The sequence below is a fragment of the Callospermophilus lateralis genome, chromosome 7, assembly GCF_048772815.1.
Source record: "Callospermophilus lateralis isolate mCalLat2 chromosome 7, mCalLat2.hap1, whole genome shotgun sequence".
NCBI classification, from domain to species: Eukaryota; Metazoa; Chordata; class Mammalia; order Rodentia; family Sciuridae; genus Callospermophilus; species Callospermophilus lateralis.
The window spans coordinates 12,003,964-12,023,020 of record NC_135311.1 but is presented as its reverse complement, the minus strand read 5'-3'; the positions used below and the strand labels follow the sequence as shown (position 1 = coordinate 12,023,020).

Below are 19,057 nucleotides of genomic sequence, written 5' to 3'. Positions count from 1 at the left end.
TGAAGAGGAGGCTTTGCCCTTGGGGAGTTCTTTCCACCCAGGGAGGCAAACAAGTAAAGAAATAGTTACAGTATGATGTGATAAGTTCTGTGATAAAACTATGTGTTGCTTATTATGTAGAACAAAGAAATGAGTTCAGTTGGAGTTGACATTTAGAGAAAGCTTACAGTGTGTTCCGGGACAAATGCTACATATGGGGGAGTTTGGGGATCCTTGCAGAAGGTGGTAATAGTGATAATAGCATTCACTGTGTGCTGGGCACCGCTCTAAGCTTTTCACAAGTACTGCTTAATCCTTTACGGCTCTATGAGTCAGGTAGCACAGTTAGCTTGTTTCCCAGATAGGGAACAGAAGCATAGAGTGCTTTAGTAATTTTCCCAAAAGTCACACAGCAGGTAAGGGGCCAGAGCAGGTGAGATGACAATCGAGGATGGAAAAGCATCCCAGGCAGAGGCATAGCCTTTGTAAAGGCACAAGGAATGAAAACTCTCCCACTCCATGAATCTGGGCAGAACAGGGAGGGGATCGAGAACAGAAAGGTCGAGGGGATGTCTTTGGTGGTTGTAGATGTCTTTGAATTCCAGGCTTAATAGGGGACTCTACCATAGGTGAAGAAGTTCACTGGGCTGGGAGTGTGTTGCTTGCCTATCATCTGCAAGGGCCTGTTTTTCCATCCCCAGCATTGCAAAAACAAAATCCAAAAAAATACTCTACTGGTGATTGTAAGCAGGAAAGTGCACCCAGGGGTACTTAGCTCAATAGGATCCTGAAAGAGTGGGAGGTAATCTTTGGATCCCTAAACCATGCCGCCCTTCAGCCTAAGAGACAGAGGAGCCCTCTGCCAACCTCCTCCACTGACCCTCTTCTAGTTTCTTCAGGATTTAGGAAGAGATACAAAAAACAATCATAGAGGAGGAGCTGAAAGGGTGAGAGAGATGCTGTCCGAATCCAGGTCTCAGTTCCGACCACACCCCTTGGGCCCCAGGCAAGGAGTGACCTCACTGTTAGTTTCTGCCCAGGCTTGAAGCAGGTGGCAAGCAAGACCACGTGGGGATGCTGTCCTAGCCTGCCAGCCTGTCTTGTCACACCCTAGTCAGTTGGGAGCTGTGTGGGGGTCTTGTGCCTCCATTTACCTTGCCAAGTCTCTTTAAAACGGGAGGCTTCTTTCCCCCATAAAGACGCCGGCAGTCTAATAAGGGCAGGTTTCCCACTGGGACCCAAGTCTATAGGTTCCTGGGTGGAAATGCAGTGTTTCATGGGTGGAGACCACGTCAGCTACACCCTAGACTCTCCAGATCCTTTAACTCTCTGTCAAGCCCACTGCTGGTCTCTTTCTCAAGCATTTCTCTTGGCTAGTTCGCTGCGGCGCCTTTAAACCCTCTTGGCCCTTGCCCCGCCCCCGGTCCGCCCCGTCTGAGGCGGGACCCTCCAGAAAAACCTCTGGCCAGCCAGCCCTGGCGCACCACTCGCCGCTGCAGCCCCTGCCGTGCGTGTGTCGTTTTCCCGCCCTCTTGGACGGTGAGCAGGACCCGGGGACCAAGGCGGGGGGCACTAGATACGTGGTATCTAGAAAGCAACAAGCCAGAACTTCCAACTTGCTCCAGGGATCTTGGGGATCTCGGGTTGGAGCCCAGGCAGGGTCCGAAGACGGCTCTGCCCCGCCCCGTGCTGTCAGGTCCCCGTGTCCTGACCGGGCATTGCTGGGCGATGAGATCAGGCGAGATCTGCTAGAGCTTAGACGGGGCGTCCGTCTGGAGCAGGGGCTCAGGCACCAAGCCCCACCCTCTGGCTCCCGCGCCGCGTCCCGGCTGGGAGGATGAAACGAGGGCGTCGGATGTGAGCTGGCTGGCCGTGACCGGCGGAGCGTCCAGGCTCTGGCGCTCACCTGGCTCTAGCTCAGCGCTCCCGGGTCTTCACGCGTGACCCTTCACTTCCTGGTTCCTGGAGCACGTGTGGCCACTGCCTGCCCACGGCGACCTCAGGCCATCTTTCCTGTACCTGCTGCTAACTCGCTTTCCTGGGGACTCGGAGCATGGGTTGGGGCCGGGGGGTCTCGGCGCGTGGGTCCCAGGGGCCTCGCCATCTGTAAAGCTCCAGTTGTCTCCAGGAGACTTCTTCGACCTCAGGCAATTTGGGGGGTGCTGCCCTGATTGCGCCCCTGAGTGCCCTGACTTTTGGGGGGTCGGTGTGGGAGAATGGCTGCTTTCCAGGCCCTGCTGGCCTTGCCTGAGTCCAACCGCCGCCCCCTCCCACATGCCCCCTGCTGCTGGGAAAGCCGGTGGTAGCCGCGGGCTGCGGGCGGGCTTCCCAGACCACTGCGTCACCCCAGTGGCGGGCCGGGGCGGTGGGTGACTCATCCTCAGTAACGGCCCAGGGTGTGGCTGTGGGGGTGGGGGCTGCGGCTGCAAGGGGCTGGACCTATAGGACCGGAAGTGGCATGCTACCTTCCCCAACTCCGCAGGCCTCCAGGAGACTGTACCCAGAGATTCTGGGGGATCAGGGCATCAGTGGGGCAAAAAGAAACGGGGATCGAATGTGGAGATGCGGTGCTGGAGGAGACCTTTGGTGCGGATGGGTTCCCCCCGGTTCTGCCTGTGACTCAGAACACCAGTCAGGGACATCTCCCCATCTCCAACCTCCAATCCGCCTCCCAGTTTCTCATTATTTAACCCGCAAACCTCAAACTGCTGAAGAGGCCAAGGTAGGGCGGGGCCAGCAGAACGCTACCATTTCAGAACCCACAAATAGTCTTTGTCCATGCGCCCCCCACCACCACCACCATGGCCTCTGCCCCCCTGGGGATTGGCCTCTAATCCTTTCTTCATTCCGTTCCTTTGCATTCTCAGAACACACCTTGCCTCCCCTGTATGGTTCTTCTGAATTACCTTGAACCTGCTTCTCTGTCCCAAACTGGTGACTTGCCATCTCCAAATGCTCTCTACACCCTCTGCAGCCACCTTCTTGGGGAGTCCCTGGCATCTAACTGTCCCCAAGAACTGCTGTGAAGATCCCACTTTGTGCCCCTGTGCCCAAGAGTCTCTTCACCGCGAAGTCTGTGGAGTGGGTGTTCCTGGTGCCCCCACCCTGCCTCCAGTGTTTGGTACACAGAAACCATAGCAACGGCCTAGCCTCTACCTCCTCCCCTCCTCTGGAGCAAGCCTGTGGCTTCCTGTTTGTATAACTTCAGCTTTCTCTTCTGCTTAGGACTCTAGGTGGTGAGGGGGCTGCCCCTTGGGTTGGGGGTTGCCCTAAAGCTGCCCTTTAACCACAGTCCTCCCACTGTCTTTCTGGGGCATCTCTCTTTCAGAATAGTCCCAACCCCAAATCTGAGCTGGGAAGTTCCTTTGTATTCCATCTGTGTAGTCCACGGAGAGTCCCTTTGTCTTCCCAATTTAACACCCCAGTCAAGAACTCTGAAATCCCCCCCACCCCAGACCAGGAAGGTGTTCCCCTTTCCTTCAGCCTTGGCCTTCAGTAGGGTGAGGTGAGCTTCAAGCCCCAGGGTTCTGGCTGGGGCTGGGGCTGGGGCTGCCTTGCCTTTGGTGGCCCTTTCTCAGTTTCCCCACTATTGTAACATTGTGGGTGGGGGGGAGAGTTGTTGTCACGGCTGCAGTCAGCTCTATAGGGACTCACTGCCCACCCACTCCCCAAGTTGTTCAGCTGTTGCCTTCCTTTTCCCCAGCTCTGGGTATCTCCCATACCTGGCTTCCAGCTGGGCCTCTCTCTTCTCCACCCTGATGGGAGACTTGATGTTTTCCCTTCTTTTGAGAGAGGGCACAGGTAGGTCCCCGGGGTGTTCCTAGGGTGGGTTTCTTCAGCGGCAGCAGCCACAGCCCATCAGCTGTTGCCTGTCTAAGTAGGGTGGGGAAGAGGAACAGCTGCCTGCCTGGCTGGGCCTAGCTGGGACTTTTCCTTCCCTAAACTCTACCCTGTGGCTCTGGCACCCCAGGGCTATAGGGCAATGGACCCAGAGTGGAGCAGAGACGCTACAGCTGGAGGCCGGGACCCTGCCAGCTGTGTCCAGGCCCCAGAATTAGGGAGGGGCTCCAAACATTCACCCTTCGCCCTGAGGTAGGTTTGGGCGGCTATGTCTGTCTTACCCTGGTTGCGGGGGACACCGGAAGGTTTGGGGTCCTTCTCTTCCCTCTTAACTCTGGTGTCCGGGTTAATGATTCTCCTGCCCTTTATGTACCTGTGCTATAGTGCTCTCTGAACCTCAGGCTGATTGGCTCTCTAGAAACAGCCCTGAGACCCAGGTGACCTAGAGAAACTGCCCCCCAAAAAAAGAGGTCTGGAAGTTGGACTGGGAAAAGGGGGTTTGCTAATGATAGTAACCCTTAGCCCCCTCTTCTCCCTACAGTCTTCCAGCTACTCCTCTGTGGACACAAGTTACAGGCTTTTATAGACCGAGTGGTGGCTGAGCAGCTGGGCTGGGCTGGGCTGGGCTGGAGGGTGGGAATCTTGTCTCTCTTCCTCTTGAGACCCAGCCATGCCACCCGCCTGTCTTCCCTCAGCTGATTGTGTGTAGGGCTCTGGTGGTGTGGGTTAAGACCCAGACTGACATTTATCTGGCCCAGCTTGCAGGCAGGGGGAAGTGGGGGCTGGGTCACTCTTAATGAGGTTTAAAAATAACTGATTTATGGGGAGGATTTCTGCCGGAAATGTGCAGCTCGATAAGCTGGAGTAGAAGGGAGCAGCCATATTGTTAAGTGGGGGAAGGGTCCGTCTTGAGACACACAACCTCTGGGGCTGAGGGGTATGAAGCTCTCTGAGGCAGCCTGGCTCCTTGTTCTTCATCAGAGCCCTGAAGCCCATGGAGGGGGTGGCGGGATTATTTAACCTGGGGTGCTTCAGAGAGGGAGCCAGGATGACTTCATTCCTTCAGTCTGACCTGGCCTGGAGCCAAATGTGGGAAGAAGGGGTGGCTCCCTTTCCTGTTCTTGAGCACAGGTACCTACTTGTCCTGGGGATCCCCTTTTGTGAGCAACCAACCAGCTCCATTTCAGAGGACAGTAGATCCCCTCTAGGGGGGTGCTGGGGCAGGAAATGGGGGGGTCTGTGTCTGTTTTCTATTTCTGGTTCCTCTTGGCATCAGCAGCACCACCAGGATTTGCTCAGCAGGCCCCTGGGTGAGGGACCTCAGCAATGAAGTGGTGGTAGAAGGCAGGCTGCCCACTGCAAGGTGCTTCCACCTCAGGCCAGTGGTCAGAAACCACCTAGTACTTGCTAACCAAGGTCCTCAAAGTTCAAGAAACCCTTCTGTGTGCTTCCCCATGCTTCCCTCTCTTTTCATGTTTTCCGGAAAATACCACCCAAGGTTCCTGCAGTACTGTCCTGTCGCTACTGTAACAAACTACTACAAACTTAGTGGCAAACGTGTAGTATCTTTAGAAACCCCAACAGGAATCTTACTAAGATCCAGGGTTAGCAAGGCTGCATTCTTTCTGAGGAGATGAGGGTAGATTCAGTTTCCTTACCTTTTCTGGCTTCTAGCCACCACCTGCATTGCATATTCATGACCCTGCCTCTTTCACTTACTAAAGGTCCTTGTTTATGACATTGGGTTCACTTGGATGATCTAGGATAATCTCCCCATCCCAAGATCCACAAGTATTGAGAATTAGGACATGGGCACCCTTTGGGAGTCATTATTCTGCCCACCACAGCTCCTGGAAGGGAAAAGGAAAAATTTGTTTTGATTGCCTGGTTTTTCAGGATGATCCTTTTGCCTGCTAAAATCTGCCTCCCTCTTTCAGCAAGCCCTCCCAGACTGCTTCTGCCCATCATCTTCTGTTAATTCCTACTACATGTGATCTGAATTGTGCAGTTTGCTTTTGCAAAAGCTGACCATCCCAAATAAGGATCTGTACCCCCCAATCGTTTACCCCGTATTCTATTCCAGTGGGTCTTATGCTTCATTCCAGTAAGAGAACCGTTTGTTCAAATGAAATTGAGTGGGAATGCTCAATATAATAGACAGACTGCTTATCGTGGTCTGGGGGGAATCCAGAAATTGTCCATGAGGCCCCACATTTCCCAGAGTTCTGAGAAGTTCTACTCTAGCCCACATCTACGTCTAGGGGTCAAGGTGAAGCTTCCTTTATAAGGCAGCAGTTCTATTTCTCAACCATGGGCTCCCCCTGGAGACTAGGGTGTCTATCTCCTCAGGCAGAATCCTCCACATGTGTGTGTGTGGACACAGTATTGACCACGGGCCTGCTTTTGTCCTTTTACTAGCTTCCTGTAGCCACCACAGCTGTTCAGAATGGCCAACAGGGGACCTACATATGGCCTGAGCCGGGAGGTGCAGCAGAAGATAGAGAAACAGTACGACACTGACCTGGAGCAGATCCTGATCCAGTGGATCACCAGCCAGTGCCGCAAGGACGTGGGTCGACCCCAGCCTGGACGTGAAAACTTCCAGATCTGGCTCAAGGATGGCACGGTGAGAGCTGTGCCCTACTGGATTGGAGATGCAGAGAGAGCAGGACGGGGTCTGGGGGGATTTAGGATTAAGGAACCGAAGAAGGAAAGAATGAGGGCATGCAGGCCCAAGGTCTTCCTTGGCCTGAATTTTTTTTATCAAGGATGAGAGGACCCACGCTTTCTTCCCTCTACACAGAGGGAAGATAAGAGCGTATGTGCCTCCTCCACCCCGAAGAAGGCTGTAGGTGACATCAAGGAAGAACAGCGCTGAGAAAGAGCTGTGGGAGGGTAGGCTCTAGGCAGTGATACTGGCATAACAAGGAAAGACTAAACACTAGCCGTACACTCTGGGCTTCGAGGCAGTGTGCTGGGCAAGAGGGACCCTGAGGCTTGCTCCAGGTGAAGGAACCTCTCTGGCTCACTATCTCTAGTACTGAGGGTCGTACCTGCTGATCTGAAGTTGGCATATCCTCACCTCTGGATACCTGCTGTCCCCACTCAGGTGCTGTGTGAGCTTATTAATGGACTATACCCGGAAGGGCAGGCCCCCGTGAAGAAGATCCAGGCTTCCACCATGGCCTTCAAGCAGATGGAGCAGATCTCTCAGTTCCTGCAGGCAGCCGAGCGCTATGGAATTAACACCACTGACATCTTCCAAACTGTGGATCTCTGGGAAGGTGGGCGAAGGCCTGGGGGCTGTCCTCCAGGACACCAAAGATTGGGCTGGTCCATTTCAACCAGAGAGAAGGAACAAATTTTGAACTTTCTGAAGACAAAGAAGGGTTTATGTGTATGTGTGTGCGTGTGTGTGTGTGTGTATGTGTTTCATGGAGGAGTTGGGCCATGTTGGGGCTTGGAATGGGAACAAAGAGTAAAACGAGTTTGGAAGCCAGGCCTGTCATCCAGGATCTCAGCCCTGCTGAGCCAATATATTCATCTTTCCAGGAAAGAACATGGCGTGTGTGCAGCGGACGCTGATGAACCTGGGTGGGCTGGCGGTAGCCCGGGATGATGGGCTCTTTGCTGGGGATCCCAATTGGTTTCCTAAGTAAGTATTGCTAGGGGAGCCATACAGCCCTGCCCATTCCTTTTCCTAAGAAATATTTGATGGTTCTGTGGCAGCAAGATTGCAAGTTGGAGGCTAGCTTCTGCCACTTTGAGACCCTGCCTCAAAATAAAAAAAAATCAAGAGGGGTGCTGGCTCAGTGATGGAGCGCCCCTGGATTCCATCCCTAGTCTCAGTACCTCAGAAAGTAGCCACAAAACCAAAACAACAAAGCGCTTTCCTATCTTACTCCATCCTTACAGCTCCCTGGGGTGGTAAGTGACTGTCCCTTTGGAGAGGTGAGGAGGTGGCTTCAGACAGCTCAAGGATCTCAAGGGCAGGGTCAGTGCCAGCCCTTGAGCCCACTAGGGAGCCTGCGCTCTGTTCAAGAAGAGCTGTACTGGGGCAGCCTCTGGCTTCCTTCCAACCAGCATTCCCCTCCCATCCAGGAAATCCAAGGAGAACCCTCGGAACTTCTCGGACAACCAGCTGCAAGAGGGCAAGAACGTGATTGGGTTACAGATGGGTACCAACCGTGGGGCGTCTCAGGCAGGCATGACCGGCTATGGAATGCCACGCCAGATCCTCTGATCCCACCCTGCTCCTGTCCTCTTGTGAACCGTTAATATATATGTATTTGTATATTTTAGCAATGACATTCCTTGAGAGCCCCTGGAGACCTTCAGCTCCTCTCTGCCAGGGTGGGGATCCAACCTGTCCTGTTGGCAGCCTCTCTTCCTGTGCTTACTAATACATTCCTTCCCCCCCACCACCACCACCATCAAAACTGGATCGACTTCTCCCTGGGACCAAATTCTGGGGGCAGGGGTAAATCTCCCTCTCCCTGCTTGGCCTCTCCTCTTTGCCTCTGACCTCTCCTGACCCTGAGTTCTGCCCTCTCAGTCCGTTCCTTGGCTGGAAGTCAGGGATGCTGCCCTCTGACCCGAGGCTGGACTGGCCATCCTTCCACAAGTATGCTTCTCCCACAGCTGTGGCTGCGGGGACTTAATTTATAGGGAGGGGCCTGTGGCCACTGCCACCCGAGCCACAGCTGGGCTGTACTCACTGCACATCTGGGGCAGCCTTCTTTAGCAGAGGTCCTCTTGGCTTTTTATTTTCCACTCCCTTCTATGTGGCTGAGGGGTGGGGTTGAAGGGACAGAGGAGGGAGGGCTGCCCACCATGGTGTGGGGCTTGAGAAATATGAGTTTGCTGATTTAAATAAAGAATCCCAGTGTTTTTTGGATGGACTCTGGCTGTGTCTAGGGCCATTGTGCCCACTGTGGGGAAGGGAGGAATACCAGGCAAAGTGCAGAGAACGGTACAGGGGAGAGGGCAGAGATAAAAGACTGCAGTGCTAAGCTCTATCTTCAGGTGCCTCCCCCATCCTCTTTTGTTCTTGGTTAGGGACAGGCGGGCTGGGATTGGGAAGGGATAGGACCTCACAGCTGTCCTTGGGCTGAGAGCCATAATGCAGAACTGCGATGTGGGCAGTATTCACAGGAAGGTGAGGCCCGCCCTACCTGATGAACTGGGCAGTCCTTCCTGGTGCCTCCAGCTGGGCCCACCCCTGCAGCCCGATGTAGGGGGTTAGCACAGCCCTTGAGTCCTGGCAAGTGCAGCTGTCTCCAGGTGGGAGGCCCCTCAGGCAGCCTCGGGGTTCAGGTGGCCTGGGTTGGAGTAGGTCACCGCCAGGTTGGAGGCTAAGATGGGGCTGCAGCCATGAAGGGGAAGTGGAGCTGGGAAATGAACAAGAATGAATGGGTGGTGGTGGCTAATGGGAAGAGACCTTGATCTATCCCAGGCAGCCACCTGTGAGCTACATTCTGGGAAAAGCCTAGCCAGGTGGCCTTGGACCAAGATAATCAACTTTGGGTCAAACTTGTCTCCAGTCCTCAGTTCCACCTGGGCAAGAATGTTGCACGCACAGTTTCAGTCCCCAAGTGTTACCTTACCCCCGAGCTATGCTGATCAGACCTGCTGACTTCCCAGGGAGAACTTGAGGGACCCTGGGCTCTTGTATTAGGGCCCACCCCCACCAGCCAGCCTCAGGGACTTGCCCACCCTCATCCTTTTCCCTTGCCCTGTTTTGGGTATTTCTGTCTCCTTGGAGGAGAAAGACATAACATGGTGCCTGAGCATGAGAGATTTTGCAGGGTTCATAAGCAGAGAACTTGTATTTTCCACCCCACCCACATACTCCCCTGCCTCACTGTGGCTACCTCTTCTGGGTAGCACCCACTATGTGTTACCATACCACGGTCCATGGATCTCAGCCTTCTCCTGACACCACACTGTGGGAAAGTTGGTATTTGCTTGCTTGCTGCGCTCCCATGGGCTGTGGCACAGATAAGATAGACTGCAGCCTGTGTGCAAATTCCCAGGGGATTAGTTATCACTCCACCCCTTTACCTCCCATTTAGGAAGGCCTTGGAGAATGCCAGTGGGAGAGAGGGATGTCATTGCAGAGAAAACACTGAATTCACTGATATTTATCCCCTCTCCCCAAGTTTCAACTTTCTCTGATTTAACTATTTATAGCTATACATTATTGGTCACACACTTACCGGTTTTCTGAGACATGGTATGTCCCAGTGCTGACCCTTAGCCATCTCTTAGCAGATTCTCACAAAAGTCTGAGGTGGATGTTAGCATATTATTATTGCCCCTGTTTTATCCCCAGATGAAGACACTGGGTCTCAGAGAGGACAAGAAACTTGCCAAAGACCACCCAGCAATTAAGCAGAGAATCAGGAATTTATCCCAGGTCCACCTGACTGAAGGTCCAGCTGAGCCTGTGCAATTCCAGGCTTAGCCAGAAGTGGAGCTTTGGAGGGACCAGGGGATGAAAGTGGTGTTGGAGTGGTGTTCATCTGTAAACTAAAATAATTCCTCATAAATCTGCCGTGAAAATCACATGCAATCCATGTGGCCAGCACTTTGTATAGTGAATGCTAGCACATAATAAGTGCTCAAGAAGCATGGGGGGATAAAGGTGGGGTTTGTGTGGATAATAAGCTGGGAGAGAGCTGATGCCAGGACCTATCACCCCTGCTCTACTGAATGTGGTCAAAGATGCTTTGAGTAGCCCTAGCTGCACTCCTACAATAACAGGAGTTATTTCAGGCAAACTGGATTTCAGAGGTACTTATCTCCCTTCTGGCTGCAACCGCTATCCACCTGCCAACTTTTTCAAAGAAACTTCATGACTCCTCTTGATACGGTGGGTTCTGTAACTTTCTTTTGGAACTGACTTTCATTTGGCCTCTCCAAGTTTTTGTGCTGTTTTGTTTACTTTTTAGCAAAAAAAACTGTGAAACCTGAGGTCACAGTTTCACCCATGATTTGACCTCCTTACTTCTCGAGCTACTCCTTCAGGCCCTGGAGCCCAGACTGGGTCCCGGCAGTGTGAACAGGAGAAAGAGCTCTCTGTATAGCGTCCCCTCTTCTTGCCATCTCCTAGTACCCCATTCTCATTGGCTTTCCACACTGTGGGCGATTGATAATACTGCACTTATAGGCCTGTCCCAGCTAACTAGAACAGTCTCCTCCAGGTCTCACCGTGGCTCACTCCTTTATCTCCTTCAAATGTCCTAATCACCCTATTTAAAATTGCATACTCCACCCTTAGCCTGTGTCCTATCCTCTTCCCCTGATTTCATTTATTACCTGACACCAAATATGTTTTATTTATTTTCTGTCTCCACCCATAGAATGTACACTGCTCAGAAGCAGATTTTTGTTGGTTTTGTTCTTGTAGTGATTGGCATGTTGAAGGTGCTGAATAAATATTTGTTGAATGAATATTGGATGAATGTCACATCACCCTCCTGTTTGTGATTCCCCTGGACTAGTAACACTGTGCCCAATCAATCCAGAGTCCCAGCCACCCAGCTTGTCACTGGATCTGAGCTGAAACTCAACTCATTTCTCAGGTCCCATGCTTCCCTATCGCTCAGTTCCAAACAATAAAAACCCAAGAAGCCTCCTACAGCCAGGGGAGTGGAGTCTGAGAAGGGAATAGAGGCTGGTGTGTGTGCTCTGGACAAATGGAAGGTACATTGAGGAATTGGCGGGTGGGAGACCAGGTAGAAGCCAACTTGGGTTCATTTACTGTTTGCCTTCAGCCTTGAAATGGAAAATCACTGTGGGGGTGGAGAGAAAGTAGGATTGGCTCAGGGTGGCCAATGGGAAGGAGAGTTGGGGAAGGGAGCTGGGGAGGAGGAGGAAGAAGAGGGCTTCTGATGCTCCGCCCAGTTTGGCTCACCTGTAGGTAAAAAGCATAGAGCTGTACAGTCTATTCGTATGCAAGTGAGTGTTCACCCAGGTGTATGGGAATTCAGTGCATAGGGCTTCAGGTGGCAGGAGCTGAGTCCGTGACTTGTGAAGAGGCTTCCTATGCGTATGTGTTGAGTCAGGATAGAGGATTATGCACAGAGGTGTTGGTCCTTTGTGCGTAGGCATCCGTGTTTGTACATGATTTCATAGAGAACAAAATGTCCCATCCCTTCTTCTACAGCTGAAGGAACCCTTTGAGAACTTGGCAAAAGGCCCAAGGAGCAGTGAAACAAGGAAAGGTCTGGACAATAGGACCCCAGAGAGGGAACAATACGGGGCCTGGGATTAAATTTTTTGAAGAAAAGGCTAAAAGAGTGAATTAGTAACTGTCTCCTTGCAAAGAAATGGGTTTTAGTCCCAATGGTCAGGGAGGTAGATTAGAAGAAAATGCCCTGAAATTGCATCTAGATAAATGTAGGTTAGACAAGGAAAAATGATCCTCTTGACTCTGAAGTTTATTAGCTTCTGGAATCTCTGAAGGGTCAGGGGGAATGTCTTCAATAACAGGTAAAAAATCTCATCTCCTACTGGAGGAACATGGGCAGTTCTGCCTGGGAATGCTCATTTTCCTTTCCATTCATGTATGCATTCAACAATCACTGAGATTCTACTCTGTGTCAGACCTTACGGGGTAGGGGTTACTGATACATGATCTCTGCCTGAAGTGTGCGTGGTCCTGTAGGGAGATAAAACGTGCACAGGGGCCGTGATGATCCAACAAGACAGTGACATGTGCCTTTGGAGGAATGCAGGTCGGGCTCCCAGCCTCTGGAATTCCCGAAAGCCTTGGGGGACCTTAGGGATTATCTCCCCTGATCTGCCCAGGGGAGTGGGAGAGCTTGCCGGGATTGCTTCTCCAGAAAACGGAGCAGTCACCGGCTCTGCTTAGAGGTCAAGTTTCAGTGTGGGGCCATGGAGAGGGGCTATTCCTTTCCTGCCTATGATTGGGGTAGTCAAAGAGACCTGGGTGCGAAGGGATTGTTAGGGAAGGACAAATCACCGTCACCCCCTCAGCCACAGACACTGGGGCTATTATACCACTTACCCCACTGCTGACAGGACTTTGGGGTTCTAGGAGAGGATATGGGTCCCTGTGGGACTGAAGCATTATGAAGAGGAGGATGTCCACTAACTTTTCTTTCTTTTCTTTTTTTTTTTTTTTTGTGTGTGTGTGTGATACTGGGAATTGAACCCAGGGGTGCTCTACCACTGAGCTACACCCCCAGTCCTTTTTATTTTTTTATTTTGAAACCAGGTCTCTAAGTTATCCAGGCTGGTTTTGATTGCAATCCTCCTGCCTCAGCCTGCTGAGTCACGGGGATTACAGGCGTGTGCCACCATGCCTGGCTAATATTGGGCATTTCATTGAGGGGAAGGGAAGCCCCGGAAGGATTTTAAGCATGGGAATGAAGAGCTGCCTATTGTGTTTTATTCAGAGAGTTCTGTGAGGCTCCAGGGTAGAGAACGGCCTAAGATTGGGGAGATCTGTGACAGGCAGGCTTAGTAAGTTATTACAGTAGTCTGGGCCGAAAGGACGGGGGCCTGGGTTAAGGGCAGGGTGGTGGAGATGGCAAGAAGAAAATGAAGCTCTAGTTATTTGGTGCTCTCTCTCTGTAAAGGAGAGGGAGAGGGGTCAAGAAAGACATCCTTTGGTTTCAGCAATGGAACAGGATGGGAAATTCAGGAGAAGTGGCTACTATCACAAAATATCAAACCAATAGTCCCAGGTCTCAATTTTGTGAATATTTCAATGAAATTAACACAGGTGCATTAAAATAGGTTGGAAATCATAATCTAGAGCTTATATATATTATTAATTGATATTTTAATTACTATATTACAGTATAATTATTATATCAATAATATAATAATATAAATATAACAATAAATATCATATTACAATAATATAATAACATATTATTGCTGTAATATAGTTCTCTTTGTATCATATAATTATATATGAAAGGGTTTTTTGGATACTGAATATTGAGCCCAGGGGCGTTTTACCACATCCCCAGTCCTTTTTATTTTTTATTTTGAGATCCTCTTGCCTCAGTCTCTGGGTTACAGGTGTACGCTACCACAGCTGGCTGGATTCAAGTTTTTCTAGGTGTTCCACATCTATGGGAGAAAATGAGTTAATTTCTTCCATTTTACAGATGAACACACTGAGACTGGAGTAGAGTAACTCTCTGAGCTCAGCTAGTGGACAAACTGAGACTTAATGTTTTAGGAACAGAAGTTCAAGCTATTGCTCAGCCTCTCCTGGTGCTCGCCTGTGAGATGGCTGACCCAGGGGAAGGGTTCAGTCTGTGGCTGGTTTGAGCTGCGGTTTTCCTGTGAGTGGAGACCGGGGTTCAGTGGGGGAAGGGAGAGGTCATGCTTGGCAAGGAGTACCGGAAGTTCAGCTTTGCCTCAGACACCTCTGCAGTCCAAGGAGATGTGGCTGCTTTAGGTGGGAACTAGAGAGAGTGCCTGCGGCTTAGGCCCTGGATCCTGCTGCCTGGGTTTCTATTCTCAAGGATCCTTGACCTTCTTAGCCCTCCATTAGACAACCCCACTTTTACCTCCAGCAAGAAAAACTACCACCAGGACAATACCCCAGAGTGGATCATCCAAGGCACTTGCATATCTGTTAATCCCAGGGAGGCTTGTTACCTCCTGGTAATGCTTTAGTATTTCCATGCTCTTTGTTTTGGTTTGGGTTTTTTTTGGAGTGATAGGGATTGAACCCAGGGCCTTGTGCATGTGAGGCAAGCACTCTACCAACTGTAAATCCCCAGCCCCAAGAAATGAGGGAGGCACTGCTGGGTGTTGATGGACCTTTATTTTATTCATTTATTTATATGTGGTGCTGAGAATCAAACCCAATGCCTCAAACATGTGAGGCCAGTGCTCTACCACTGAGCCACAATCCTAGCCCTCCATGCTCTTTGGAGAGAAGAAAAAAACTGCAGCCTAGAAACTGTAGGATTCCTGGTCACCCACTTGATGTTGAAAATACCCAAAGCTGGCCTAGCATGGTGGTGAATACCTGTGATCCAAGTACCTGAGAGGATTATAAATTCAAGGCCAGCCTGGGCAGTTGAGTGAGACCCTGCCTCAAAATAAAAAATAAAAAGGTCTGGGCTGGGGATGTGGCTCAAGCGGTAGCGCGCTCGCCTGGCACGCGTGCGGCCCGGGTTCGATCCTCAGCACCACATACAAACAAAGATGTTGTATCCGCTCCTGGGTTTCATCTCTCTCTCTCTCTCTCTCTCTCTCTCTCTCTCTCTCTCTGACACACACACACACACACACACACACACACACACACACACGAAAGAACAAAAGAAAAAAAAAAAAAGAAAAATATCCAGAGTCAAGCAGTCCTGGAGATGGGATTGCTACAGACCCCAGAAGACAAAGGATGATGGGGGTTATCCAAGCCCCACCTTGTATTTTCTCCTAAACTTTCACAAGGAGTCCCAACTTCTTTTTTTTATTTTTTATTTTTTTATTTTTTAGTTATCAGCGGACACAACATCTTTGTTTGTATGTGGTGCTGAGGATCAAACCCGGGCCGCACGCATGCCAGGCGAGCGCGCTACCGCTTGAGCCACATCCCCAGCCTGAGTCCCAGCTTCTTGAAACCCATCCTGTTCTCTGAGTGAAGTCCTAGAACTGCCAGTGCAGAATCATCGGGAATGCTAGTCAGAAATGCAGATTCCAGTTAGACCTATTTCCAGACACAGAACCTGGGGTGAAGCTGGGAGGGGTTGGTGTCTCCGATTTGCTTTTTAAACAGGCTTCCTCCACCATCCTTAGGCTGCACAGTCCCTAGGAGATGGGAGAGAAGTTTCTGCAACCAGAAAATTGAGGTCTGGGAGGGCTCTCGTCCAAGCTATGAACTGGGAGTTGTCCTTCCCCCTCCTCCTCACCGACCCTGCACTGTTTGGTGACTGTGGTGGGGTTGCCAGGGGAACCAGGCTTTGTAACTTCCTGACTTTGGCGGTTTTCCCCTCCTTGGCCTTATCTCAGCATCCGCCACCCAGTCTAGGGCCCATGCTGGTCACGTAGGAGGGAAGGTTGGTGCCAGGCAAGTGGAGGCGTGTCCAGGGCACCGGGGTAACGCCAGTCCAAGGACCTGGGTCGGCAGGAGGGTGGAGATGTTCAAGAAGGGAGAGAGGCTGCTGATTTGTTGATGTCTTTCGCTTTGGCCTGGGAGGGTGTGTGCCTCGGGAATGTGAGGAAGAGTGTTGGTGACCAGGAGGGGCTTTCTCTGTCCTTACCCTGGTGTTTCCTCTGTACATATAGGGCAATGGGGACAGGTCCAGAGGGAAGGAGGGAGGCCCTATCCTGGGCAACTCTCTGTATGACCTGACCCCTCCTGGAAAGGTACCAATATCACTGTGTCCTCTGGCCCGTGCCCTCCTGACCTCCTTTCCCTCTCCCTTCTCTAGACTTAGGGCCTCCAGCCCCAAACACCTTCCAGCAGTCCTCACTTCCACCCTGCCTCCTGCCCCAGCCCCTACTCTTTCTCCCTCATTTCAAATTTCTTCCTGCTTTTCAGATCCTCCTGTCCCTCTGCCCCAGATAGTCTCCTGAGCTGGAGCAGGAAAGCCTACTGGTCTTTAAGAACAGGGAAGAGAAAGGGAATTTTAAAGAAGGGAAGGCAAGAAACAGAATAAAATAATTCGTGCATTTGAGTATTTATTTATGTTTTGAGACTTACTTTCATTTAGAAAGAATGTAGGGCAGTTTGGAGAGTTCAAGTGTTCCCGGAAGAAGGGGGACAGTAAAACAGCCTCTTTAGCATCCATGCAGAAATTTGTGATCTGTTTCCTGATGACGGGTGGTGTTTATGCTGCACTGAAGACAAAGACACCCCCCCACCACCACCACCACCATATTGCCGTGCACAGGGGAGAGAAAGGGGGAAGAAAACTGCAGGGTGCTGTGCAAAGCAACTTTTCTTCAAGCCTGGCCTTATCTTCGTAGCATCTCTCTTTGGGGCTGTTACCCCATTTCATGGATGAGGAAACCAGGTTCAGGCCAGGGTTCAAACCTTGCTGATCTGACTCTCACTGCATTCCCCCCCAGGGAACACAGTATGGGGGGACTTCCTCCAGGAGATCCTACATGATATTATGACTAGGTAGAAGAAACAGTGTGTCACTGAGGGCCAAAGGGCATCCTACAATGGGAACAGAGGCTGTGTAGGGAATGGGGAAGGTCCAGAGGGAAGGAGGGAGGGCCCTATCTTGGGCAACTCTCAGGACTTAGCAAAGAAGTTTCGAGAAAATGTGGGGGAAAAAAAAACCAAAAACCCAACAAAACATTACCACTAACCAAAACCCACATGTGCATAACACATACTCTACTCCACACAGGAACGTGGAAACCCCATTTCATTCTAAATCAATGGCCTAGCCACCCCTGGTCCAACTTCCTGACCTTCTTTATTCTCATCCAGCTTCAACACCTAGAATCCCAGGGTTGGGAAGTGCAGGTTCCTAAATGCATTTCACTGTGTGTGTGTGTGGGGGTGGGGGGCGGGGGACAGAGAGCTAGAAGCAAGGAGCCAGGCTCCCTTCTCATTGCTCTTAGACAGGCAGGACACATGCTTAAGTGAGAAGCCAGACTTTTCATTTCAGCCAACTGCCGCTGCTGGACCTTGTTTCCCAGGCTCCTCCCATTTCAATATGCTTATTCATCACAGAATTGAACTTCCTATGTCTCCTGCACTGGCCAGTGTAGGGAGCATCTGGGGTGTGTGTGGGGGGGTGGGGTGTAGCAGGGTGGGAGTCAGTGTACCCAGCAAGGCTCCAAGGCCCAGTAGGAGGTGGAGAGTCAATGCCAGGGCCAAGTCCAGCACGAGACTGCTGGGCTCTGATCAGGCCGCTCTGCTCCTGGCTCCTCCGGACTCAGCTTCTCTCCTGGCTCCTGCCTGCCAGCTGGCATTCAGGCTTTATTTTGACACTTCTCCAGGAGTGCTGGCTCGGTGGGTAGGAGGGGCAGGCAGCCAGGGGTGGAGTCAGGGTTGAGCCCAGAACCTGGACCTGCCCTTTTCCTCTGGCATCTTTAACCTCTTAACCTTCCCCACTGTTGTCACCCCTTGGCTTGCTGGGCAGGGAGGATAGGATGAACAGGGGACAGGGGACAGGAGGAGAATGAAATGAAAGCTTGGGGACCCAAGTAGACTGAAAAGGATTCCAGAGATAAAAAAGTAGAAATGAGATGAGAAAAAGGAGGTAAAAGAGGGGAAAGAAATAGTGAAGGGAGGAGTGGGCAGAATTGGCTGGGGGTGGGAGGGGAGGGCAAGGGCACTTGCCCCAGACCTACTGGATGTGGCTGCGCTTTGAGCCAAGTTTTCCAGAGAAGGGAACAGTAGACTCCCTGCTTATCAGGGCTGGAATCTGGTTTTATGGGGCCTGGAGTTTTGGAAAAAGCAATGCCCAAATTATTAATTATTATTTAGAATAATAAAAGAAATCACAACAAATTATAAACTTAAAGCCTGGCAAATTCTATAAACATTATAACATGTAGAAGAGCAACCTAAGATTTATATGAATTAACTACCTAAAGCAACTCAAAAAAGCTCTTTTTAAATCCCTGTCTTTTTGATTGCATATTCTTTGTTTCTTCGTCTGGCAATGATTTTATCGTATTAATTTTAATAGAGAGAATAGAAAGATAATTTATTCTTTCCCCTGACACGGATTGATCAACACTTTTATTATTATTAATAGATTAGAATGTTTCATTTCACAATTTGTTGTGGGTAAAATCATGTTGATTTTTATGATGGTTGTCAAATTTGGGAAAATCTGCCCTAAATTTCTTTTTTATGTGAGTTGTAGGATTTCAGAGCATTGTTCAGTAATTAATCTTAACTGTTCTTTGAATTGATGGCACTCATTAATCAGTTTGTCTCATTCTAGTGTACCAATATGAATTTCACGTACTTTCCATCCACGCCAATGCTTTCTGTTAAATCAACGAGAAATTTCATATTCTCCCAATTGTTCAAGTGATTTTCTTCTCCTTGTTAACTGGATTACAAAGCCATCTAAGTGCTTACTTACTCTATTCAAAATTTGTCTATTCCTCTTATTGAATTACCTTTTTGGAATGATCTGAAATTTATGTGATAATTTGCTTTTGAATTTCAAAATAATTTCTACTGATTTCATGGCTTGTCTTTATCACTTTTGTTTTCATGAATCGTTGATTTAAAGTCAATTTCATGTTTTTTTTTTTTTTG

At 50.4% G+C, this 19,057-nt stretch overlaps 2 protein-coding genes across 2 annotated transcripts in view; both read left to right on the top strand.

The window, feature by feature from the left end:
• The first annotated feature begins 1,437 nt into the window (after window positions 1–1,437).
• On the top strand, window positions 1,438–8,716 carry Tagln2 (transgelin 2). The gene is made up of 5 exons (XM_076862350.1): window positions 1,438–1,518; window positions 6,238–6,445; window positions 6,929–7,103; window positions 7,372–7,474; window positions 7,921–8,716. Exons 2-5 carry the CDS (start codon window positions 6,266–6,268, stop codon window positions 8,060–8,062), a joined length of 600 nt encoding a protein of 199 aa, XP_076718465.1. The 5' UTR covers window positions 1,438–1,518; window positions 6,238–6,265; the 3' UTR covers window positions 8,063–8,716.
• A 225-nt stretch (window positions 8,717–8,941) lies between these two features.
• Window positions 8,942–19,057, top strand: part of Cfap45 (cilia and flagella associated protein 45) — a 41,717-nt gene continuing 31,601 nt past the window's right edge. The window contains exon 1 of the mRNA XM_076862399.1: window positions 8,942–8,977. Within this exon, the coding sequence (XP_076718514.1) occupies window positions 8,942–8,977 (36 nt within the window). The remainder of the gene's footprint in view (window positions 8,978–19,057) is intronic.